Here is a 26,913-nt window from a genome sequence, read left to right on the forward strand (position 1 = left end):
TAGATATTCAGAAGTTGCTTCTTTATTATTCAAGGATTTGTCCATTTGTTACTTTTTTGACAACCCTCTAGCAGTAGCAGTCTGACCACTATAAATATCCAGTGAAAGAATAATCAGTTGCAAATGGCTAACTGTTCTGAGTTTTTTGTTTTGTTTTGTTTTGTTTTGACGTTTATCATTGAAGTATAGTTGATGTACAATACTTTGTCACTTTCAGGTGTAATAACTTATTTTTTATTAAAATTTTTAAAAAATGTTTATTTTCAGAGAGAGTACATGCGTATACACACACACACACACACACACACAGAGGCAAGTGGGGGAGGGGCAGAAAGAGGAGGGTGGACAGAAGATCCAACGTGGGCTCTGTATGGACAGCAGAGAGCCTAATGTGGGGCTCAAAGTCATGAACTGTGAGATCATGGCCTGAGCTGAAGTCAGATGCTTAACTGACTGAGCCAGCCAGGTGCCCCTGTTATAACTTTTTTTTAATTAGAAATTACATTTAGTGGGGCACCTGGGTGGCTCAGTTGGTTAGCATCTAACTCTTGATTTCGGCTCAGGTCATGATCTCATGGTTGTGGGATCGAGTCCTGCATTGGGATTAGTAGTGCAGAGTAGTGCAGGATGAGTAGTGCAGAGCCTACTTGGGATTCTCTCTCTCTCTTAGAAAAAAATAAAAAACAAAGAAATTGCAACATTAAAAAAAAAAAATTACGTTTAGCACTATTTGTCCAATAGTCAAGTTTACTTAGTAATTTGAAGACTGTTCCCAGTATTATGTGTATGATTCACAAATTACCCTCATTACAGAACCCTTCCTTAGTGGTGTTACCTGAATTTCTGCCCAGCCACTAGCTTCAGATCTTCTGATGTGGGAGCCCTCTTTTCCACCCCAGTATCCCTGAAGCTTTTGAGGGAATATACCTCCCTCTGAGGCCTAGCAGTAGTTACTTGTGACTGGACGTACCATGTGATCTCTGGTTTTAGACTAGTGGGGCTTTAGGGGACAACATTAGAGATAAACTTCCATGTGTAATATTTTACCTGTAGGAAAGTGTATTCTATGTTCTAAATAGTTGATTGGAGAGACTTTTGGATTGTGATTCTTTATTTGGGAGAGAACGCCTGCCTTACAGTTAGGTCACATTCAGCTCTGCCATAGGCTGTACTCTCTTGGTTAATCTCTCTACAATGAGGGCATAAGTCTAAAGCAGGGTTTTTCAAATTTAAATTGTTTTACTCCCCAAACAAAATCTTAGGCAAAAAGGCAATATATAAAAAGGATAAAATCTAGCTTTGATACTCTGGTTGTACTAGAAGGGGGAAATTCAGAGAGCTCCAGCTCTTTGAATGCTACTCTTCCACATCCAGTACTTGAAGAAGACAGTGAGGCTTCTTAGGTTTCAAAAGCACTAGACCAGGAGATTTTTTTCCCGAGAATGAGGATATTTAACACAAAAGGTAGAGTTCATCTGTTTCTAAAATTCAACTCATTCTAGTTATGTACGGTCTCTTTAACTGTACTTCCCTCCAAATAAGAATAAATTACTATAGACTGTCAATGAGGACTTCTTAGATTTGGTTGGAGTCTTAATCCTTTATAGACAAAAAGTGACAGTTGATTTGGCAGAGTGAAAGTATACTCAATTTAGGAAAGCAGAACTCTCAATCTGAGTACACAGATGTGGGTCAGGAACATAAAAATAAAGATTGGGTCATGCAAAAAAAAAAAGATACTATGTTACAGTTTTTAGTCCCTCTGTCTCCTTTTTAGTGCATGACAACCAACCACTTAGGTAACCAAGGGCCTTACCTGCTCCATTCAGGATTAATTAAGATGAGAGTAGGCTTTTTTGCATATTCTCCCTCTTTTATATAGAAATGTAACTCTGCATATGGAATTTACTGTGACTTTCCTGGGACCGGAGTAGGAGCTGAAGTAGAAGAGGAAAAAAGAATCCAATAGTCCAGGGGAAAAGTTCTAGTTGTGCTAAAGTCAGAAAAAAAGTGAGTACGCCAAAACATTAGAGAGTTTGGAGTTGTTAGATATGGTGAACCACACTTGAAATACCTGAGCAAGAATCAGAAACTGGATGGAAGCCTAGTTTAGAATGTTAACTTTGGTGCAGAAGCAATAAGAAGACTCATGATACACTTTTTCTCTTTTAAGTGTTGTCTCATTGTTAGGAGTGGGCTCACCAGCTGGCAGATTGTTTATTTTGTGTGAGAGAGAGAGAGGGAGGGAGAGGGAGGAAGGTAGGGAGGGAAGGAGGGAGAGAATCCCAAGCAGGCTCCATGCCATCAGCGCAGAGCACAACACAGTGCTCGATCCCACAAACCATGAGATCATGACCTGAGCCTAGCGACCTGGTTCGCTTAATTGAGTGAGCCACCCAGTCACCTCAGGGCTATTTTAAATCTTACTTACTTTCATTTCCTCAGATTGAGAACATGCTCTTGTGAGGAGACTTGTACTTGATGGGTTTGTTAAATGGCCAGATGAGGTTTGACCATACTTGGCTTCTCACTGTTACTTTCTTTTGACATAAAATGAAGTACTTACATTTTAGTGAAGATCATGAAAATTTTAATTATGTTAGTTTAACTCATACAAACTTGGAACAATGAGATGTCAATTTAGGAAAATTATTTAAAAAAATTTTTTTTAATGTTTATTTATTTTTGAGACAGAGACAGAGCATGAACAGGGGAGGGTCAGAGAGAGAGGGAGACACAGAATCTGAAGCAGGGTCCAGGCTCTGTGCTGTCAGCACAGAGCCCAACGCAGGGCTCAAACTCACGGATCGTGATATCATGACCTGAGCCGAAGTTGGACACTTAACCGACTGAGCCACCCAGGCGCCCCTAGGAAAATTATTTTTAAATGAATTATAGTACTTCAGTAGGAGGATAAAGTCAGTAACTTTTAGAAAAGTGGACTGGAAGAAGTATTGCCCAAGAGAAACAATAAAGTCCATTGCTTTGACATACAAAAAATTAACTGATGGTTCTTTTCTGTTTTGATAAACATATTAAATAAAATAAGCAAAATACATTGATTTCTATGTTAAGCAGTCCTTTCATCAGGTAGATCTTAAATCATCTTAAATACGTTTTTTGATGTGATAAAGGATAGTGGTTGGTATTCATAGCCTCTGCTTGTGTGATGGAATGATGAACTATAATCTTTCTTGTTAATATAGTATAGTGCAGTGATTAAAAGCATGGACTTTGAAGGCAGAAAAACCTGGATTCAGGTCCTTGTGACACCACTTTGAGATTTAGTGTCTTCAGGGGTAATAATAATCCTTGCCTCTTAAAGGTTGTTTTGAAGTGAATTAGGACTTTTGGGTACAAATGACAAAAACTCCATTTAAGCTAGCTTAACAAAAAAAATTGTATTGGCTCATGTAACTGGACAGTTAATTGGAATGCTGGCTTTAGGCATGCTTCAGCTCAAGCAATGTGGTCCCAGGGCTTAGGCTTTCTCTTCATCTTAACATTGCTTTTCTTTCTGTTGGCTTTGCTCTAGGGCAGGCTTTACTTACATGGCATCTCTAGATTTGTTTCATCTTCATAATTAGCAATCCTAGAGAAGAGAGCTGGTACCTTCCCCCCACACACACACTTCCATCTAGATCAGTCCTGGGGTCACACTCAAGTCTTTGGTTCAGTCCTGTTGTTGGCATTTGTAGGGGTTCTTATGAATTTTGGATATTAAACCCTTTACAGAAATATTATTTGCAAGTAGATTTTCCATTCTGTGGGCTATTGTTTCTCTGTCTTGATAGTGTCTTTTCATGGTCAGAAGTTTTTAATTTTGATGAAGTCCAATTTATCTGTTTTTGTTGTGTGTATGTTCAGGGTATGTGATACTTAAGAAACCATTGCCAAATCCAATGTCATGAAGCTTTTTTTGCCCTTTGTTTTTTTCTTAGAATTTAGTTTTTGCTCTTACGTTTAGGTCTTTGATCCACTTGAGTTAATTTTTGTGTATGATTTTCGGAAAAAGTTCCATCTTCATTACTTTCAATGTGATGTCCCATTGTTCCTGTACCATTTGTTGAAGAGACTGTTCTTTCCCCCAATGAATAGTTTTGGCACCCTTGTATGAAGAGCAATTAACTGTTTATGTTAGGGTTTCCTTCTGGGCTCTCTATTCCATTGGTCTATACATCTGTCCTTAGGCCAGTACCACTTGGTTTTTATTACTGTACCTTTGTAGTAAGTTTTGAAATTAGGAAGTGTGAGTACTCTGTCTTTGTTCTTTTTCAAGATTGTTTTTGACTATTTGAATTCCCTTTGGATTTGGTATGAATTTTTGGATAAGTCTGTTTCTGCAAAAAACATAGTTGGGATTTCATTGCATCTGAAAATTGTTTTGGAGAGTGTTGCGTTCTTCGTGGTTAATTAAGTCGTTCAGTCCATGACGCCAGGGTATCTTTCCATGTATTTAGGTCTTCCTTCATTTCTTTAGCACTGTTTTGTAGTTATCAGTGTATAAGTTTTGCCTACCTTGGTCAAATTTATTCTTTAGTATTTTATTTTTTGATGCTATTGCAAATTCAGGTTGTTTTCTTAATTTCCGTTTCAGATTGTGTATTGCTAGTCTATAAAAATACAATCGATTTCTACATGCTGATTTTGTGTCCTGCAACTTTGTTGAATTTGTTTACTAGCTCTGACAGTTTTTTTGTGCATCCCAGTACTTTTTTGATCACTCATTATTCCTCTTGTAAATGTGCCTGATGATGGTTGAGGATAAAATGAGGTACACATGAGGTGCCTCAAATGAGGTTCCTCAGATGAGGTACATGTGAAAACTGTTGTAAACTAGAAGCTCTATGAATATTAGATTCATGATCTCTGGTATATTATGCATTATGCAAAAACAGTGGACTGGTAGGTTTCAGATCAGAGATTGCAAATTCAAGCTTTTTTATTAGGCTGTAGAGTTTGGGGTATCTTAAAAACTCATTTATTTTTTTAAATATTTAAATTTTTTTAATGTTTATTTTTGAGAGAGACGGAGACAGAGTGTGAGTGGGGGAAGGGCAGAGAGAGAAGGAGTCACAGAATCTGAAGTAGGCTCTAGGCTCCGAGCTGTCAGCACAGAGCTGGACAAGGTGCTCAAACCCACGAACTGGGAGATCATGACCTGAGCTGAAGTCAGACGCTTAACTGACTAAGCCACTCAGGTGCCCCTATTTATTTATTTTGAGAGAGAGAGAAGGGTGAGCATGGGAGCAGCAGAGAGAATCCCAAACACAGAGCCTGATGCAGGGCTCAATCTCACAAACCATGAGATGACCTGAGCCGAAATCAAGAGTCAGTCACTCAACCAATTGAGTCACCCAGGCGCCCCATAAAAATCATTTATTTTTAAATAGGTAATGTAGGGGCGCCTGGGTGGCGCAGTCGGTTAAGTGTCCGACTTCAGCCAGGTCACGATCTCGCGGTCCGTGAGTACGAGCCCCGCGTCGGGCTCTGGGCTGATGGCTCAGAGCCTGGAGCCTGTTTCCGATTCTGTGTCTCCCTCTCTCTCTGCCCCTCCCCCGTTCATGCTCTGTCTCTCTCTGTCCCAAAAATAAATAAACGTTGAAAAAAAAAAAAATAAATAAATAAATAAATAGGTAATGTATATACTTGGTTAAAAACATTGAGATTGTGTATCGCTAGTCTAGCACAAAAATTTACATAGTAAAAATTAAATCTGCCTCTTGCTCTTATTCCCTAGTCACCTAGTTTTGTTCCCAGCAGTAAACACAGCAGTTACCAGGTTTGCGTATCCATACCTATATAAGCAAAAACATGTGTACATGTACGTATGCGTATATATATATATATATACACACACACACACACACATATACATATATATATACACACACACACACACACACACTGTATTTTAAAAGAATTGTGATATGTACACATTGTTCTGCACCTCACTTTTTTTTGTTACTTAGGAACGTATTAGAGGTCTTTCCACATCTCTTCATAGAGTTCTATGTGGTACTGTTTTTTTTTTAATGTGAGTACTTTTAGAACAAGAACCACTCCCTGTTGTCTTTTGCTTGCTGACTTGACATGTTTTATGTTATTGCCTTTTCTGAAGGCATTCGAATTTTTTTTGAAGGCATTTGAATTTTTAACCCCTGACTTGGATACATGCTATAGTTATGTAGCCTAGAATGAAGTCCTTTGATAATCATTGTATGTATTATGTAATAACGTTTGCTTTAATCATTTTCTTTTTAGTTTTGATGAAGCAAGAACACAAAGAAGAGGTTGACTTGTCTTCAGTTCCGTCATTGTCTGTGCCTCATCCTGCCCAGACCCAGAGGCCTTCTTCAGACACAGGACACCCACATAACAGTGTACTGTCAACACAGAGAAGCTTGGTTTGTCCCATCCAGCAAACATATGCATCTATGGTAACTTCATCTCATCTGCCACAGTTGCAGTGTAGGGATGAAAGCGCTGGTAAAGAACAGCATATGTTACCTTCTTCAGTCATGCACCAGCCTTTTCAAGTCACACCAACACCTCCTGTGGGGTCTTCCTATCAGCCTATGCAAACTAATGTTGTGTACAACGGACCAACTTGTCTTCCAGTTAATGCTGCCTCTAGTCAAGAATTTGATCCGGTTTTGTTTCCACAGGATGCAGCTCTTCCTACTTTAATAAATCTTGGCTGTCAACCATCGTCATCCATACCTTTTCATTCTTCAAATTCAGGCCCAACAGGACATCTCTTAGCCCACACACCTCATTCGGTACAGACCCTGCCTCATCTGCAGTCAATGGGATACCATTGTTCAACCACAGGACAGAGATCTCTTTCTTCTCCAGGGGCTGACCAGGTCGCAGGCCAGCCTTCCCCTCAGTTACAGCCCATTACATATGGTCCTTCACATTCAGGGTCTGGTACAGCAGCTTCCCCAGTAGCCTCTCATCCCCTGGCTAGTTCACCACTTTCTGGGCCACCATCTCCTCAGCTACAGCCTATGCCTTACCAATCTCCTAGCTCAGGAACTGCCTCATCACCATCTCTAGCCACCAGAATGCATTCTGGACAGCACTCAACTCAAGCACAAAGTACAGGCCAGGGAGGTCTTTCTGCACCTTCATCCTTAATATGTCGCAATTTGTGTGATCCAGCTTCGTTTCCACCTGATGAGGCAACTGTGAACATTAAGCCTGAACCTGAAGAGCAGGAACCTAACTTTTCAACAATTGGTCTACAGGACATCACTTTAGATGATGGTAAGTTCATCTTTCTCTCCTTCAAGCAGTGAAGATCCAGGAACTTTCTTCTCTGATAGTCTTAAAAAAGTTACCATGGATTGCTTATTGGCATATGGCCTATGGTTGGGCTTTTTTTTTTTTCTTTAATAGTTGTTGTCACTAGAAATATGTTAATTAAAGACTTTGAGAATAGACATGAAAATTTATACTTTGAAATCTAGTTTACCACTAATACCTACTGCAAAAGGTAAGACTTTGAATCATAGTCTCTTACCCATTTGTGATGGAACTAAGGACATGAGATTTATTGGGCATCTCTTCTTTTAGAACATACAGTTGGTCACAGTGTCTGGAAAATGGAATTCAGTAAATATTGCTACATGCCATCTATTTGGAAGGCACCGATTTAGATGCTGGGAATACTAGGAATATGTTTAGATAGAGTTTCTGTCCTTGAGACTCACACAAGTAAAGAACTTGTTGCTCTCTGGCTCTGCCAGCTTGCTGAGTCAGATAGTGGTGATGGTGCAAGACCAGATTGGTTGGCTGTAGCTGGTACAGCTGTTGGCACCAGGATAAAAAGAAGCTATTTATATAAATGTAGCAAGTTGGTATACAGACCTCTTTTTAAATTAGAGAACAAACTCTAGAATATTAATTATTTCAATAATTGAAAATTCCCCAAGATAGCATTTTCAGGTAATGACTTAGAGTTTATTCTTGGCTCTATCATTTAGGTGGTAGTGAAGTTTTGCCTAAATAGGAATTTAGTGAAAGCTACCTGTAACTGTTGTTCATCATGAAAATTCTAACAATTCTAAAAACATCGATATAGAAATTTAATTCTCTCTCTGAATCTGTACTTCTTTGTATAGAAAAGTAATTCTTTGTTAGCCATCTCTTTTACACATGTGGAGGAACTGAGTTTACTGCTTAGTTGCAAAGCTGGTGTCACATCCCAGATTCCAAACATAAGGGGAAAGGAAGGTAAATAAAATGTGGCATCCCCACTCCCAAGGCTTCCACCAGATCAGTACATAGCTGACTTTATAGCACAGTGGGTCTGGGACACTTATAACCAAGATCTAAAAAAAGCATAGTAGGAGATCATCTGAGAGATGTGACAGATTCCTTAAGAAAGATTCAGCAATGGGGCGATTGGCTGGTTCAGTCAGTAGAGCATGTGACTCTTGATCTTGCGGTTGTGAGTTTGAGCCCCACATCAGGCCTAGAGCTTACTCAAAAAAAAAGGAAGAAGAAGGATTCAGCAAAGGTTCCCTGAGGAGATGATATTTGAGCCAAGTCTTAGAGGATTGAGTATATGTTTTCAGTAAATGAGTATCAGAGGGCAAATCAGACAACATAAGCAGAAACAGCTGTGTCTGGGAAAGCATGATTATCAGTGGGTAAATGGCATAGTAAAAGATGGCTTTCAAAGCCACAAGGGGATGTGCCAGGTAATTTGTGTGTAAATATAAGATACAGTTGACGCTTGAACAACTTGGGGGTTAGGGGCACCTACCCTCACTCAGTCAAAATATCCACATATAACTGTCAATTCCCCAAAAACTTAACTAGTAATAGTGTACTATTGATTGAAAGTTGATTGAAAGCCTTACTGATAACATAAACAATTAACACATATTGGTATGTTATATATATTTTATATTATATTCTTTTGGTAAAGTAAGCTAGAGAAAAGAAAGCGTTACTAAGAAAATCATAAGGAAGAGGGAGGGGCACCTGGGTGGCTCAGTCCGTTGGGCATCCGACTTTGGCTCTGGTCATGATCTCACAGTTCGTGAGTTCGAGCCCCATATCAGGCTCTGTGCTGACAGCTCAGAGCCTGGACCCTGCTATGGATTCTGTGTCCCTCTCTCGCTCTGCCTCTCCATGGCTCACACTCTGTCTCTCTTTCTCTCAAAAATAAGTAAACATTTTAAAAATTTTAAAAAGAAAAAATAATCATAAGGAAGAGAAAATACATTTACAGTTCTGTGCTGTGAAAAATCCACATGTAAGTGGACTCTTATGATTCAAACCCATGTTATTCAAGAGTCAACTGTGTATGTGTAAACTCAAGTATCACCTACAATTTGAATAGTATTTTCCTATTCATTATTTCATTTGATCCTTATTAATCCTGTCTCTGACCTAGATAGTGATGATTTAAAGAATTGAGTTTTCTAAAGGTCACACGTCTGTTAAGTAGGAGCTAAGACTGGAATCAGATCTTTTCATTCTGGTCTTTTTCTTGCAGCAGTATAGCTGCCTTCCAGCAACAGCAGGCCATGGTGGTTAGAACTCTACTAAAGAAGGTCCCTCAAGCTTTTTTTAATTCCTAGAGGAACATGTGTGCAGAACTTGGCTACATGAACACATATCCACAACTGTACCTGATCTGTCACGTTTGTATTGGGAGTACTTGATGGCTCTCATATAAGTGTCTTGCTGTGCTTTTTCTGCACAGCTGGCATAAGTGTCATACTTTAGAGCACCAGGTAGAGAGGAGGCTTCTACTTTGATGCAAAACAGATTTGAAATAAGTAAAAGATTTTCAATTGAACATAGGCTTTTAAAAATGTTACCTATTCATTCTTGCAGCACTTTTAGACTATTCATCATGCTTTTAGGGTGTATGTTTAGAATTTTAATTCCTGAAACAAGGGTTGAGACCTTGAATGATAACCTACCACCCATTTGTGATGGAACTGAAGACACGAGATTCATTGAACACATCTCAAAGTGTATTCTAGCTCATTTTCTTTCCGAATGAACCAAAAAAGGACAAAGGTGGTGGAACTTGCTCTATCACAGATGGAGTGATATTTTGGGGGCAACAAATTGGAACCTTCTAGAAAGGTTTTGTTAAAATTTTATTTCACCTTTTGAATATGTGAAAATGTGTTGCTGATGAGGCCTATGAGGGCACGTATAAAAAAAACCTTCATTTTTGCTCCATTCATTGTATAAGCCACACAATCAAGTAAAGTTCCCAAATTGTAGCCCTACAGAGGATGAAGACTGGCTATTGAATTCTTTGCCACCTATCATGAGACTTGACAGAACCTCAGTGGTGCTAGCAATAATTAAAGGGGACAAGGACGAAAATGCAGTCCTGGGCACCTTGAATTGTTAGATGTAAGAGATTTGCCAACTAACTCATTGATAATGTTATTTTGATTTGCCTTTGAAGGTAAAATTCTAGGTACTTAAAAAATCCTACAAGGGTACCTGGGTGGCTCAGCCAGTCGAGTGTCCAACTTTGGCTCAGGTCATGATCTCACAGTTCATGAATTCAAGCCCCGCGTCGGGCTCTGTGTTGACAGCTCAGAGCCTGGAACCTTCTTCGGATTCTGTGTCTCCCTCTCTCTCTGCTGCTCCCCCACTCATACTATGTCTGTCTCTCTCTCAAAAATAAATTAAAATATTTTTTTTAAATGTTTAAAAAAAAACCCTACAGTTCTGCAAAGTTTTAGTATAAAGTCATTGAAAAACAACAACATATCTCATAGGCCTGGCACTCCTAGCATTTTAATGTCCCCTTTCTGACTACCTTTAAAAGGAAGCCATGAAACATCCCAAAAAGGATTAGAAGCACTTAAAGTGAACTTAGCAGTTAGCCTAAGCTCAGATTTTATATTAACTTTTCTATATTGTGTTAAATATTAATTTCTACTCTACAACTAGAGGACACAAATAATTTTTCTTAATTTGTATTATACTATAGTTAAATATACTAGTTAAATAACTAGTATTATACTAGTTAAATAAACTTAAATATAGTAGTTTAAATATACTAGTTAAATATACTAATCCTAAGAACTTTTTAAAAAGTGTTTGCTTAGGGGCGCCTGGGTGGCGCAGTCGGTTAAGCGTCCGACTTCAGCCAGGTCACGATCTCGCGGTCCGTGAGTTCGAGCCCCGCGTCAGGCCCTGGGCTGATGGCTCAGAGCCTGGAGCCTGTTTCCGATTCTGTGTCTCCCTCTCTCTCTGCCCCTCCCCCGTTCATGCTCTGTCTCTCTCTGTCCCAAAAATAAATAAAAAACGTTGAAAAAAAAATTAAAAAAAAAAAGTGCTTATTTTTGAGAGAGAGAAAGAGAATCTCAAACAGGTTCTGCACTGTCAGCACAGAGCCTGATGCGGGGCTCGAACTCAGCAACTGTGAGATCATGACCTGAGCCGAAATCAACAAGAGTTGGGTAGTTAACTCACTGAGCTACCCAGGTGCCCCTAATCCTAATAACTTGTGTTAAGCATATTTCTGTTTTATATTTATTTAACCCTCATTAAAAAAAAAAAATCCCATTAGAGATTTTAAAAGATTAAAGATAAAATATCCTTTTTATTTTACGATTTTTTTAATGTTTATTTTGAGAGAGAAAGAGGGAGAGAGAGAATCCTAAGCAGGCTCCATGCTGTCAGTACAAAGCCTGACACAGAGCTTGATCCCACCAACCGGGAGATCATGACCTGAGCTGAAATCAAGAATTGGATGCTTAACTGAGTGAGCCACCCAGGCACCCCTATTTTGCAGTTTTTAATAAGATGGAGTCAAGAATCATTCAGTCATTACTTGTGACTTTTAGAAATGTGGACATTCACACCTTAAGTTTTTATTATAAATTTAGTGACATTTAATAGAGAAGATATTAGTGCCCCTAAGCTCAGAAATTGAAGACTTATGGAGCTAGAAATACCTCTCATACAGCTCTCTCATTTTATAGATGAAGAATCTGAGTTTTACAGAGCCTAAGGTTTTCGTTCAGGGTAACACACAGTTAATAGCATATAAAGACTAAAGCCCCGGGGCACCTGGGTGACTCTGGGTTGAGCATCTGACTCAATTTCAGCTCAGGTCATGATCCCAGGGTTGTGGGTTCGAGCGCCTCATTGGGCTTTGTGCTGAATGTGGACCCTGCTTACGACTCTCTCTCCCCCCCTCTGTCCCTTGTCCCCACTCTCACACTCTCACTCTCTTTAAAAAAAAAAAAAAGACATGACTAAAACCCAAGTCTCCTGGTTCCTGCTTCAGTATTTTAGGTGTTTTTCATGTTTGTTATCCGTCTGTGAATTGAGACTGCTGCTGTAGAGCAAGCCAAATATGTGAAAGAAACAGCCATTTTCTCCATAGAGTTTCTGTTTGTGAGAGGGACCAGGGTAGTTTTAAATTCTCACTATAAAAGAACTTTAAAAGACTCTCTGACACTACGGTTCTCTCTCCTCCTCTTTGACACCAGGGTTCATACTCTGGTATCTTTAGTGATACTGTATTCCTGTTCGTCTCTTCCTTTTTACCTTCTTTGGAACATCTCTGGGCCTTTTGAGTTCTGGCTACCCTTATTTTATGTGGGCTCTGATGCCTCTGGAATCATGAAAAACAAACCTAATCCTTCTTGTAATAGCCCTTCACATTTGTGAAATCTGATCTCTTTCCCCATCTTAAAAACACTCCAGCAACTTCACTTTTCCCGCACCATCACCACCCTCTGCTTAACCCTGGTGTTTTAATTCCTTTTTGTTATGAAGTATCCAGAGGGGAGCATACTGTAGCCAGCTCAGAGTATATTGGGACTATCACCTTCCTTTTTCAGAAGTCTTTATTGTATCAATATGGCCTGAGGTCAGGGGATTTTCTTAGCTCCATCTTACTGTTGATTTAGTGAGTCATAAGTAATGCTAAATCACATCCTTTCTCTCCCCACTCCCTACCCCTTGGGTTTTTGCATTTGTTGGTTTTGGAACCCAAGACTAAACTTTACAATTATCCTTTTTCAGTTTCATGGAAGGGATTTTGGCCCCTCATATTCCATACTTAGAAGAGTCCATTTCAGCATAGAGTGGTTCTCTCCTCAAAGCATATCTTCGGGGGAATAACAACAGAATACTGATTTTTTACCAAGTGATGTTTTCTTTCAAGAAGTCCTCTTGGAAGTTTGTAACATGTACTTACTCAACGAATTCGAACATTGTTCAAAACTCTTGCTACTTCTTTTTTCTTTGCTACCTAAATGTACCATTGCCCCTGCTTGAAAACTCTGCTCTTGGTGTGCCGGGGTGGCTCAGTCGGTTGAGCATCCAACTTTGGCTCAGGTCATGTTCTCATGGTTCATGAGTTCTTGCTCCACCCTTCCCCCACTCCCACTCTCTCAAAAATAAACATTAAAAAAAATACATTTCCTATTTTAAAAAAAGTGTGCCCTCTACATCTATAAAATTATCAGTGAGTTTTTACTCACATATTACAGTTTGTATGTCTGGAGTTGTTATTTTTCCTAAAAATTCCTGTGCATTATAGGGTGTATGTCCCAGTCTTTGGACCAAATGATACATATTAAAACAGTACAGAAATATAGAAATTGTCACAGGTGTGTTTTAAGCATTTTAATTAAGATTATAGTATTGTTAAACTAGACTGTCTTTGACCTTTAAATACAGGCCCATTTAATTTCTGATTGAGCTGAATCCCGTTACAGCTTTCCATTACAGTCCCTGAATTCCCACTCATCCTCCTTTGTCACAAACTAAGAGAGCTGCAGCTGCAGCTTTTCAGCAGAGAAGAGGCTCCATGTTAAATATAGCCTGACCTACTGCTGTGGTGAAAACTGACACTGACACTTGCAGGCTCTGTGCAATAACTTGCTGATCCTAAATGTAGGGCAATTACTAACTTGACTGTAAACAGGAACTCCAGACGTGACCTCAGATACTGCAGTTCAGTATATAAGTGATAAGCAGAAGTGCCTACTTTTGAGTAGCAAGGGAATGATAAACACAAGATTAAGGATGGGGAAAGCAAGAGGCTGGTGTGAGAGCAGAGGTCAATATTGTCAGTGTTCTTTTCTACCTGTTGGATATTAATTTCACTGCTGTTTATTGTATTTAAGTAAAATGAAATAAAGCCATACATAGCCAATGGTGAGAATGGGCCACAAATGAGGTATTTAATCACTTTGGGGCAGTGAGGTAAAAGGGAGGTAGAATGTACTGAACTTTCTCCTTTAATTTTTTTTTTTTAACGTTTATTTGTTTTTGAGACAGAGACAGAGCATGAACGGGGGAGGGTCAGAGAGAGAGGGAGACACAGAATCCAGGGCAGGCTCCAGGCTCCGAGCTGTCAGCACAGATCCCGATGCGGGGCTTGAACTCACAGACTGCGAGATCATGACCTGAGCCGAAGTAGGACGCTTAACTGACTGAGCCACCCAGGTGCCCCTGAACTTTCTCCTTTAACTGGGACTCTGGATAACTCATGAGTCCTCGTGTAGGAAGCATGCATGTACTCCTGAACATCAAACATATTTATGACGAATAATTCCAGAGGTAGGAAAGTTCCATAAATAATGCCCAGGTAGGCTTTGGATAGTGGCTCATACAGAACAGACCATGCTGGGGATTCAGGACCTTAGACATAGCAACTCTTAGACATATGATAAGAAAGTTTAATTTCAGAACCAATGAAGCAACTGCAAGCATTTGAGATCTTTTATTTATTTATTTATTTATTTATTTATTTATTTTTCATATTTATTTTTTTTTGAGAGACAGAGACAGAGCATAAGTGGAAGAGGGGCAGAGAGAGAAGGAGACACAGAATCCAAAGCAGGTTCCAGGCTCCGAGCTGTCAGCACAGAGCCCGACGCAGGGCTCAAACCCACAAACCGTGAGATCATGACCTTAGCCTAAGTTGGACGCTCAACCGATTGAGCCACCCAGGTGCCCCAGAAAAGATCTTTTATTTCTTATGTCAAGTGTGTCTGTATATCTCCATAGACACAAATTAACTGTACTCCATTCGAACAAAAATTTTTCTTTGAGTCAACTTGACACAAATTTGTACATAAACTAGGAAAAACCCAAGAGAGGCTACCACTAAATAACTGGCATATATCACAGCATATCAAAAGACTTCAAAAGGGTGCCTGCCTGGGTGGCTCAGTCAGTTGAGCACCTGACTCTTGATTTCAGCTCATATCATTATCCCAGGGTCATGGGATCTAGCCCCAAGTGGGGCTCTGTGTTGAGTGTGGAGCCTGCTTAAGACTCACTCTCTCCCTCTCTCCCTCCCTCCCTCAAGCCCCCTCCCTCTGCCCCTCTCCCCTGCTCACACACTCTCTCTCTCTCTCAAATAAAAAATAAAAAAGACTTCAAAAGGAGTTAACTTTAAGAACTATATTTAGGGGTGCCTGGGTGGCTCAGTCGGTTAAGCGTCTGACTTTGGCTCAGGTCATGATCTCACAGTTCGTGGGTTCGAGCCCCGCATCAGGCTCTGTGCTGACAGCTCAGAGCCTGGAGCCTGTTTCAGATTCTGTGTCTCCCTCTTTCTTTGCCCCTCCCCTGTTCACACTCTGTCTCTGTCTCAAGAATAAATAAACATTAAAAAAAACCTATATTTAAAAATAATTAATGAGGGACATCTGGGTGGCTCAGTCAGTTAAGTATCTGACTTTGGCTCAGGGCATGATTTCACGGTTCGTGAGTTCAAGCCCTGCATCGGGCTCTCTGCTGTCAGCACAGAGCCTGCATTAGATCCTCTGTCCTCCTCTCTCTGTGTCCCTCCCCCACTTGGGCTTTCGTTCTTTTTCAAAAATAAATACACTTTAAAAAATGAATTATGGTTACTATTTCTTGATAATCATTTTTTGAGCTCTTTGGTAGTATAGTAGTAGCTCATTAGTTCTTCCCAACAATTTATGAAAAGTGAATTATTAGCTTTATTTTTAGAGATGTGGCTCAGAAAGCTTAACTATTTTCCCATTGTTATATGGCCACAAACACTGGGACTGGCATTTGAATCCAAGTCTGCCTGAAATTTAGATTGTCTCAAATGTTCAGTGGTTTCTGAAATAGCTATGATTGATTATAATCTCACCTTTATAAACACAATAAATAGTAACTCTTGGGGCACCTGGGTGGCTTAGTCAGTTGATCAGTTGAGTGTCTGATTTTGGGTCAAATCATGATCTTGTGGTTTGTGAATTCAAGCCCCACATGGGGTTTGCTGCTGTCAGCACAGAGTCTGCTTCAGATCCTCTGTCCCCCTCTCTCTGCCCCTCCCCCACTTGCACTCCTGTGCACATGCTCTCTCTCTTTCTCTCAAAAATAAACATTCAAAAACAAAAAATTGTAACTTCCTTGTGTCTTCCATGTGTAAGATACAAAACCAGTGTCTAAAAATGTGTTATGTTTTAAAATTTATATCTTGTTTTTGAGTTCCTTTGGAGATGGATCATTCACAAAGAGAAAAATATTTTAAGTGAAAGAAATAATTTTAGGCTGACCAGCTCAGCTTTTTATGGTTTGGTGGGAATTGATATTTCTGTGGCTTTGTGTGACAGATCTTGCCATGGATCTTAGCTTTTGATAAAACATAGATTAAATATACTCAAACAGCTTTTCTCTGTTTGAAGATATCTGATTTTAAAAAGGTTGTTTTTTTTTTTTTTGTTTTGTTTTTTGTGTGGTTTTTTTTTTACATTACCTACCGTTAGCCTGTCTATCTGGTCAGGAAGAAAAGTATGAAACTCTTTAAGTTCTGGTGGAAGATAGGATAGGGTTGAGAGTGTTGGGTACAGGCAATCTAGCTTTACATCTATAAGAATCATAATAAATTAAGTCCCTTATAATCATATTGTGTATTTAAAAGCATCTGTAGATGGTTTTATGTAGAATGGGAGTTTTAGGGTGCCTGGGTGGCTCAGTCGTTAAGCATCTGACTTTGGCTTTGGTCACGATGTCACAGTTCATGAGTTCGAATCCCACATTGGGTGAGCATGAGCCCCGCTTTGGGTGAGCTCAAGTCCCACATCATGTGAACACGAGCCCGTGAGCCCTGCTTCTCTCTCTCTCTCTCTCTCTCTCTCTCTCTCTCTCTCTCTCTCTGCCCCTTCCTCACTTGGGCGCATGCTCTCTCTCTCTCTTTCTCTCTCAAAAAAAAAAAAAAAAATGCTAAAGGTACAACAAAGTACATAGTGAAAATTCTCTCTCCTAGGTACCTAATTGTCCTCTGTATGGACAGTTGGGTTACCAATTGCTTGGCTGTCACCAAAGGGGTATTTTATGCATTCGTAAGCAATTGTGTACATTTTTTCCTTATTTTTACTAGTATAGTATGTATATTGTTCAGCATTTTGCTTTTCCTATATGTTGACTCTTGGACATTTTCCAGAACTGTACTTTTATCTATTTAATAAGTATAATAAATAATTTTTTACAAATTTCATTTCCTACCTTTTTATAGACATCTGTGTATGTTTGTATATATGATAAATTCCTAGAAGTGTTTTGAGAAAGATTGCCAGGTTGTCTTTCATAAAAATTTTACCAATTTATAGGGCACCTAGGTGGCTCAGTTGGTTAAGCATCCAACTCTTGGTTTCGGCTCAGGTCATGATCTCACAGTTTCGTGAGTTCAAGCCCTGAGTCAGGCTCTGTGCTGGCAGCATGGAGCCTGCTTGGGATTCTCTTTCCCTCTCTCTTTCTGTTATTTCCCCACTTGCACTGTCTTTGTCTCTCTCAAATAAATAAAACTTTTAAAAAAATGTGGCACGTCACTTAAAGAAATTTTTTTTACATTGCCACTGTCATTGTAAGAGAGTATCTTCACCAGCACATTCTGCTGTCAGACATCTTATTTGCCAGTGGGATAAGTGGAAAATAGTTTCTTGATACAATTTTTTTTTAGTTTATTTTGAGTAAGAGAGAGCGCGCACACAAGTGTGCACAAGTGGGGGAGGGGCAGAGAGCGAGGGAGAGTTAGACTCCTAAGCAGGCTCTGTGCAGAGCCTGATGTGGGGCTCGATCTCACCAACTGTGAGATAGTGGCCTGAACCAAAATCGAGAGTCAGATGTTAGCCCACTAAGCCACCCTGGTACCTGCTTCTCAGTATAATTTTAGTTTACACTTCATTTAGGAGTAAGATTTGTGTACCTTCTCATGTGCTTAAGAGAAAATCTTTGTCACAAATCTGTGATCTCTGATAGTATTTATTTACTTTTCTATTTGATTATTAATCCTTTCTTACTCACTTATAGAATATAGAAGCTCTTTATGTCTTAGGTTCCTTACCTCATTGAGCTAGGAGTTGACAAAAGTTTTTCCCCAAGGTAACATGAATTCTTTACATAAAGAATTTTTTTTGCATTTATATAACTTATAAATCATTTGTTTTGTCTCCCATAGCTTCTTTGATGTTGTAAATCTTTAATTGATCAGGAATTTATTTTGGTGGAATGTCTGAGAAATTGATCCTGGTTAGAAAAAAGACTGTAGGGAAGCAAGGGCAGCAACAAGGAGGCCAGGTAAAATGCTGTTGTAGTAATCTAGGCCAGAAATGATGTTTTAAACTGGTGGTGAAATAAGCGGTCTTCAAATGGTCTGATTTTGGATGTATTTTAAAGACAAAGCCAATAGCATTTCCTGACAGATTCCATATAAAGTATTAGAGAAAAAGTTAAAGATGATACCAAGGGTTGTTTTGTTTTGTTTTGTTTCTGAGAAACTGGAAAGATGGAGTTGCCATCACCTGGTATGGGGAAGGCTATAGATGAAGCAAGCTTTGGAGAAAGATCAGGTGTTCAGTTTTGGTTGTGTTGCGTTTAAGATACTTGTTGAACATTCAAGTAGAGAAATCAAGTACTCAGTTGGATGAATGAGTCTAGAGTTTGGAAGTGAGTTTTAGACTAAAGATACAAATTTGAGAGTTGAGGGCATGCAGATGGTATTTGAAGCCATGACACTAGATGAGGTCACTAAGTGATAAGTTACTTGTCTTGCTTTTATCAATTTAAGTATATTATAATTGTGTTTCTTTATAATGTTGTAGAGTGACTGCACATACCTTTCAGGAGATTCTACCTTCTTTGAGTAAATAAGTAAACAGATTCACAGAGATTAAATGACTTCCTTTGGGCCACCATTACTGTAAAGGATGAAACTAGCGTTCCAAAGCCTTTATTTTTACATGCCCACCAGGCCATGGCCTTGTTTGTATAAACCAGAAATGTCTATATATTGATTAGGTGGGTAAAGAAAGCAGCTTAGTCAAGTGGAGAGGCAGCTTGGACAAGGAAATTTTGCTCATCTTTCCACAAACATATTTCAGGATTTGTAAATATTTATTTATTTAATGTTTGTTTATTTTTGAGAGAGAGAGTGCATGTGAGCAGGGGAGAAGCAGAGAGCAAGGAAGACAGAGGATCCCGATGCAGGCTGTCCACTCACATCAGAGAACCCGATGTGCGACTTGAACTCACGAACTGTGAGATCATAACCTGAGCTGAAGTCAGATACTTAACCCAGGCACCCCAGGATTTGTAAATAGTTAACTTGCTAAAACTTTGAGATGAAAAGGAACAAATTCTGTATTCCAGATTTTAAAATGGTAAGAGGAAGTTACATCTGTAAGGTCTTGCTTTGAGTTAATGGTTAGAGCTGTGAAAACCTAATTCAGTCTTTTCATACAGTGTTTTCCTATGAGAAAACCCAAGATTTGTGTTTGAAATGTTTTTTAATGTGGTAAAATGTACATAACCAAAAATTTAGCATTTTAAGTGTACAGGTCGTTAGCATTAAGTACGTTCACAGTATGATGTAACTGTCACCACTATCTTGAGAACTTTTGCCTCACTCTAAACAACAGTTCTGTACCCATTAAGCAGTTCTCCCCACCTCTCATTCTCCCCACCTCCAGCCTGTGGTAACTTCTACTCTCTGTTTCTATGACTTTACCTGCTCAAGGTATCTCATGTAAATAGTGGAATCATACAACTTTTGTCCTTTTAATGTTTGGCTTATTTCACTTGGCATAATGTATCCACAGTTCAGCCATGTTGTAAGCATATATCAGAATTTCTTTCCTTTTTATGAATAAATAATATTAACATTTTATGTATAATCACATACTGTTTATCCACTCATCTGTTGAAAGACATTCGTCTCTACCTTTTGACTGTTGTGAATAACTCTGCTGTGAACATTGGTGTGCAAGTATCTCTTTGAATCTCTTTTCAATTCTTTTGGGTACTTAGGAGTGGAATTGTTGGGTTATATGGAAATTCTTTGTTCAACTTTTTGAGAAATTGATGTTTTTCCCACAGTGGTTGCACCATTTTACATTTACAGTGTATTGAGGGTTTGAATTGCTCTACATCCTTGCCAGCACTTACTAATTTCCATTTTAAAATAATAATAGCCATACTGAATGGATATTAAGTGGTATCTCTTTCTGATTTTGATTTGCATTTCCCTAGTAACTAATGATGCTAGGTACCTTTTCATAAGCTTTTCTTTCTTTCTTTCTTTCTTTCTTTCTTTCTTTTTCTTCTCATGGTCTTTTCTTGTTTAACCATTTCTATTTGTTCTCTGGGAAAACAGTCAAATCTCATTTTCTCATTGTTTTTTTGTTGTTGAGTTGTAGGAGTTCTTGATACATTTTGGATACTCATCTCTTACTTGATGTATTATTTACAAAAATTTTCTCCCACTCTTTGTGCTCTCTCTTCACTCTCTTTTTATTTTTTTTAAGATTTTTAAAAAAATTTTTTAATCTCTACACCTAGTTTGGGGCTTGAACTCACAACCCAGAGATCAAGAGCCACACTGTGCTCTACTGACTAAGCCAACTAAGTGCCCCTCTCTCCACTCATGATAGTGTCCTTTGAGGTTTTTAATTTTGATGAAGTCCTTGTAATCTATGTTTTCTTTTATTGCCAGTGCTTTTAGAGTTCTATTTAAATCTCCAGGGTCATGAAGATTTATTTACCCCATGTTTTCTTCATCTAAGAGTTTTACAATTTTATTATTATTTTTAAAAAATTATTACTTTAATAATTATAAGTGTTGTTTTTATTATATATTTTATTATATATTTTATTTTTAAATTTATTATTTATTTTATTATTATTTTTTATTATTTATTATTTTAATGATCCGGATGCAATGTTTAAAAAATTTTTTAATGTTTGAGAGACAGCATGTGAGCAGGGGAGGGGCAGAGAGAGAGAGAGAGAGAAGGAGAGAGAATTTCAAGCATGCTCCACACTGTCAGTGGAGAAGCCAAGGTGGGGCTCAATCTCATGAACCATGAGATCATGACTTGAGCTGAAATCAAGTCGGACCCTCAACCAGCTGAGCCACCCGGATGCCCCAAGAGTTTTATATTAGCTCTTAAGTCTCTGATCTATTTTGAGTTAACTTTGTATATGGAGTGAAATAGGAGTCCAGCTTCCATTCTTTTACATGTGGATATCCAGTGGAAACATGTATTGTGTGTTAGAAAGACTGCCTTTTCCCCATTGAATGTTTGAAAATGAATTGAGCATATATTGTGAGGATTTGTTTCTGGCCTCTCTGTTCCTTTGGTGTGTACATATGTCCTTATGCCAGTATCATGTTGTTTTGATTACTGTACCTTTGTAGTAAGTTTTGAAATCAGGAAATGAGACCCTTCTATCTTTGTTCTTATTTTCAAAACTGTTTTGGCTCTTCTTGGTTCTTTGAGATTCCATATGAATTTCTGGATTGGTTTTTCTATTTCTGTAAAGATGGTATTGTGATTTTGTTAGGAATTGCTAACAAATTGAATCTGTACTTGGAACAACAAATTGAATCTGAATATTGGGTAATATTATCATCTTAAAAATATTAGTCTCCCAATCCACGAACATGGGATGTTTTCCATTTATTTAGAAACCTTAATTTCTTCCACCAATGTTTAGTTTTCAGTGTACAAATCCTATTCCTCCTTGGCTAATTCCTAAATATTTTATTCTTTTTGATGTTATTGTAAATGGAATTGATTTTTAAATTTCCTTCTTGGTTGTTCATTGAAAGTGTATAGAATACAACTAAATATTGTCTGTTGATTTTATATCCTGTAACTACTGACTTAGTTTATTAATGCTAATATTTTTTATATGTTGATTCTTTCAAGCTTTCTATGTGTAAGATCACGTCATTTGTGAACAGAGATAATTTTACCTCTTCCTTTCCAATTTGTATGCCTTTAAAAAATTTCTTTAGGGGCGCCTGGATGGCGCTGTCGGTTAAGCGTCCGACTTCAGCCAGGTCACGATCTCGCGGTCCGTGAGTTCGAGCCCCGCGTCAGGCTCTGGGCTGATGGCTCAGAGCCTGGAGCCTGTTTCTGATTCTGTGTCTCCCTCTCTCTCTCTGCCCCTCCTTAGGCTAAAAAAAAAAAAAAATTTTTTTTTAGCCTAATTGCTCTGGCTGGAAATTCTAGTATTGTTTTGAATTGAAGTGGCAAAAGTGGACATCCTTATCATGTTCTTAATCTCAGGGAAAAAACTTTCAGTCTTTCACTACTGAGTATGATGTGTCATGTATGGCCTTTTTATCATGTGGAGGAAATTCCCTTCTAGTCCTAGTTTATTGGGTATTTTTTTATCTTGAAAGTGAATTGAATTTTGCCAGATGCTTCTTCTGTGTCAATTGAGATCATCTGTAATGTTTTATCCTTCATTCTAAATTTTTTTTTTCAACGTTTATTTTTGGGACAGAGAGAGACAGAGCATGAACGGGGGAGGGGCAGAGAGAGAGGGAGACACAGAATCGGAAACAGGCTCCAGGCTCTGAGCCATCAGCCCAGAGCCTGACGCGGGGCTCGAACTCACGGACCGCGAGATCGTGACCTGGCTGAAGCCGGACGCTTAACCGACTGCACCACCCAGGCGCCCCTATCCTTCATTCTAATATGTAGTAAATTACATTTGTTGCCTTGCATATTCTGAACCATCTTTGCATTCTGAGAATAAATCTCACTTGGCCTTGATGTATAGTACTTTTTTTTTAATTTTATTTTTTTAATTTATATCCAAATTAGTTAGTATATAGTTTAGCAATGATTTCAGGAGTAGATTCCTTAATGCCCCTTGCCCATCCCCCCTCCCACAACTCCTCTAGTAACCCTCTGTTTGTTCTCCATATTTAAGAGTCTCTTCTGTTTTGTCCCCTCCCTGTTTTTATATTATTTTTGCTTCCCTTCCCTTATATTCATCTGTTCTGTGTCTTAAAGTCCTCATATGAATGAAGTGGTAGGATATTTGTCTTTCTCTGACTGACTAATTTTGCTTAGCATAAGACCCTCTAGTTCCATCCACGTAGTTGCAAACGGCAAGATTTCATCCTTTTGATAGCTGAGTAATACTCCATTGTATATATACCACATCTTCTTTATCCATTCATCCATCGATGGGACATTTGGGCTCCTTCCATACTTTGGCTATTGTTGATAGTGCTGCTATTAACATTGGGGTGCATGTGTCCCTTGGAAACAGCATACCTGTATCCCTTGGATAAATACTTAGTAGTGCAGTTGCTGGGTCGTAGGGTAGTTCTATTTTTAATTTTTTGAGGAACCTCCATACTGTTTTCCAGAGTGGCTATACCAGCTTGTATTCCCACCAGGAATGCAAGAGATCCTCTTTCTCCGCATCCTCGCCAACATCTGTTGTTGACTGAGTTGTTAATGTTAGCTTTTCTGACAGGTGTGAGGTGGTATTTCATTGTGGTTTCGATTTGTATTTCCCTGATGATGAGTGATGTTGAGCATTTTTTCATGTGTTGGTTGGCCATCTGGATGGTTTTTTTGGAAAAGTGTCTATTCATGTCTTTCACCCATTTCTTCACTGGATTATTTGTTTTGTGGGCGTTGAGTTTGATAAGTTCTTTATAGACTTTGGATACTAACCCTTTATCTGATAGGTCGTTTGCACGTATCTTCTCCCATTCTGTCGGTTGCCTTTTAGTTTTGCTGATTGTTTCCTTTGCTGTGCAGAAGCTTTTTATTTTGATGAGGTCCCAATAGTTCATTTTTGCTATAGTACTTTTAATATACTACTGAATTCGGTTTGTTAGTATTTGTTGAGGAGTTTTGCATCTGTATTCATAGGGTGCATTGTGTAGTTTTCTTTACTTGTAGTGTCTTTGTCTACCTTTGGCATCAGTAATGTTGACCTTGGAATGAGTAGGAAGTATTCCCTCTTCTTTAATCTTTGGAAGAGTTTAAGAGAGGATTGATGCTAATTCTTCTTTAAGAGTTTTGTCAAAGTTTTTGTGATAGGAAAAAACGAATCAGGTATTTTTTGAATCTGTCAACAATGTTTCAAGAAATAGAAAGCTGTCTTAAGGACAGCTTTCCATAAGCACAGTATGAAACTACCATTGCATAAACCAACTCATAGAAGTCACTAGGATCTGTTGGCCTCTTAGCTTTGTTCCTGGGCTTCTTTCCTCTTATTTATGTGCTACTGTACCTTGAATCACATGGTCTATACCTTCATGTCTGTTTTGGAGGATTCAGTTGTGGAAATTGGGCATCCACAGAAAGGAGACTTTTGACTATACATATTCAGTCTCTAAAATACTTCACATGGGACGCTTGGGTGGATTTTGGCTCAGGTCATGATCTCACAGTTTATAAGTTTGAGCCCTGCATCACTCCCTCTGCTGCCAGCACAGAGCTGCTTCGGATCCTCCAACTCCCTTTCTGCCTCTTCCTTGCGTTCTCTCTCTCTCTCTCTCTCTCTCTCTCAAAAATAAACATTTTAAAAAATAAATAAAATATGTCACATATACTGTAATCCTTAAATCCCCTTTGAAAACTTGGTGAATGATCTCAAGTTTAGTAATAAGCTTAGGAAAATTTTGCCTGTAAACGAAGAATTTCTGGCTTTTGTGTTTTGTTTTGACTTCTTAATTAAGGCTGCATTTTGCACAGATTGCCTCCTCCTTTATTTTACCTCCTTTATCAACCTAAGACAAGGGTATTGATTATTATTCACAGAGACTATATACAGATTCTCCTCTGCTAAGATAAAATAAGCATTCTTCTAGAGCCTAAAAGGTTAGGTGCTTTTGCTTGAGGTTGAGCAAACAAAGGCTAAAAATAAATCCTTAGAGGCCAAAGGAAGAGGCTTCTCATCCCTTGTGTTGGGGCTCTCTAACTGGCTATCTGAATGTGTCAGCCATTATCACAAAACTGACCAGTAGTGACTCTTCTTGACTACAGTGACTTTTAAACATTTTGGATAGCTTCCTACAATAAGAAGTAAGTTTGGGGCACCTGGGTGGCTCAGTCATTTGAGTGTCTGACTTCAGCTCAGGTCATGATCTCACAATTCATGAGTTCGAGCCCCACGTCAGGCTTGGTGCCGTCAGAGCAGAGCCCACTTCAGATCCTCTGTCCTCTCTCTCTGCCCTTCCCCTGCTCATGCTCTCTCTCTCAAAAATAAACATTAAAAAAGTAAGTTTTATAGCATGACCTAGTACATAACAAACAAAAATATATATACAACTAACATGAAAGTCTCAAAGGCCAGTTATTTTTTTAAATTCTTTTTAATGTTTATTTATTTTTGAGAGAGAGAGAGGGGGGCAGAGCACAAGCAAGGGAGAGACAGAGGGAGGGAGACAGAATCTGAAGCAGGCTCCAGGCTGTTAGCACAGAGCCCGGCATGGGGCTCAAACCCACAAGCCATGAGATCATGACCTAGACCAAAGTTTGATGCTTAACCAACTGAACCACCCAGGTGCCCCTCAAAGGCTAGTTCTTAACTCTTATTAAAGAAGATGCAGCCTACTATGGTCTGTTTTGTTCTATTTCTTTTTAAAAAGATACTGATCTCAACTTGCTGAATTGATTTCATAATCTTGCAAATAAATGTGCACTTTAGTTTAAAAAATATTCCTCCATGACCCCTAAATTTACCTGTGCATGAAGTTTTCAGGGCTTCTGCCCTTACACATTTTGATTCTGTGGCCTAAAGTGGAACCCAGGAGTTTCTGTTTTTATTAAGTGATAATTTTGATGTAGCCTTGGGCAAGTATTTGGGAACTACTAATATCCAATATAATATAAACGATTTTGTTTAAAACTAAATATGTCATATAAAATTGCAGAAAATGGGGCACCTGGCTTACTCATTTGCAGTAGAGTATGTGACTCTTCATCTTGGGGTCATGATTTCGAGCCCCATGTTGGAGGTAGAGTTTGCTTAAAAAATAAATAAATAAAAATAAAATAAAATTGCTGAAACCATCATCATGACCTTTAAAATTATTGCCCTTTTAATTTTAGGAAATCAATCAGACATTACCTAAATTCTCTAGACTCCAATATTCATATTATCTAATGTAATTTGGTGAGCCATTTTATGTAGTGATTGACAGACAAAGGATGATTAAATTCCTCTATTATAGAAAAAACAGGCTGGGCATGTAGTAGATTAAGTTACTTTCTGGTTTGTTCCATTCAGTAGTGATGTTGTCTTCTTTGACACAGACCAGTTTATGTCTGACTTGGAACACCAGCCATCAGGTTCAGCAGAGAAATGGCCTAACCACAGTGAGCTCTCATGTCCAGCTCCTTTCTGGAGAATCTAGAGGGTGAGTGTTGATTGAAATGTGTCATTGTTTTTATACCCAAGTCTGGTATTTGCATGCAGTGGCTGGATTTGCATGTGCTACAGAGGATGGGGTATATATGGGCATCTTGGTAGGTCCACTCATTACCTTTGGAGCTACACTTTGACTGCAAGACTCTGCTTTTTATTAAAAAAAAAAACACCTTTTTTTTTTAACGTTTATTTATTTATTTTAAGAGAAAGAGTGAGAACTTGTGTAAGTGGGGGAGGGGCTGAGAG

General features: G+C 38.7%; 1 protein-coding gene across 5 annotated transcripts in view; it reads left to right on the top strand.

Annotated features, from left to right (window-relative positions):
• NFATC3 (nuclear factor of activated T cells 3) overlaps positions 1-26,913 on the top strand; it is a 142,797-nt gene that overhangs the window by 104,370 nt on the left and 11,514 nt on the right. For 4 of the 5 annotated variants that reach the window (XM_040442863.1, XM_040498434.1, XM_040442862.1 and 1 more), the window contains one exon: positions 6,265-7,272. In XM_040442863.1, coding sequence (XP_040298797.1) covers positions 6,265-7,272 — 1,008 coding nt within the window. Of the gene's footprint in view, positions 1-6,264; positions 7,273-26,552; positions 26,657-26,913 lie in introns of all 5 variants that reach the window. The other variant, XM_040498433.1, reaches the window with a different exon arrangement.

The sequence above is a fragment of the Herpailurus yagouaroundi genome, unplaced genomic scaffold, assembly GCF_014898765.1.
Source record: "Herpailurus yagouaroundi ecotype Mexico unplaced genomic scaffold, PumYag 190, whole genome shotgun sequence".
Lineage (NCBI taxonomy): Eukaryota > Metazoa > Chordata > Mammalia > Carnivora > Felidae > Herpailurus > Herpailurus yagouaroundi.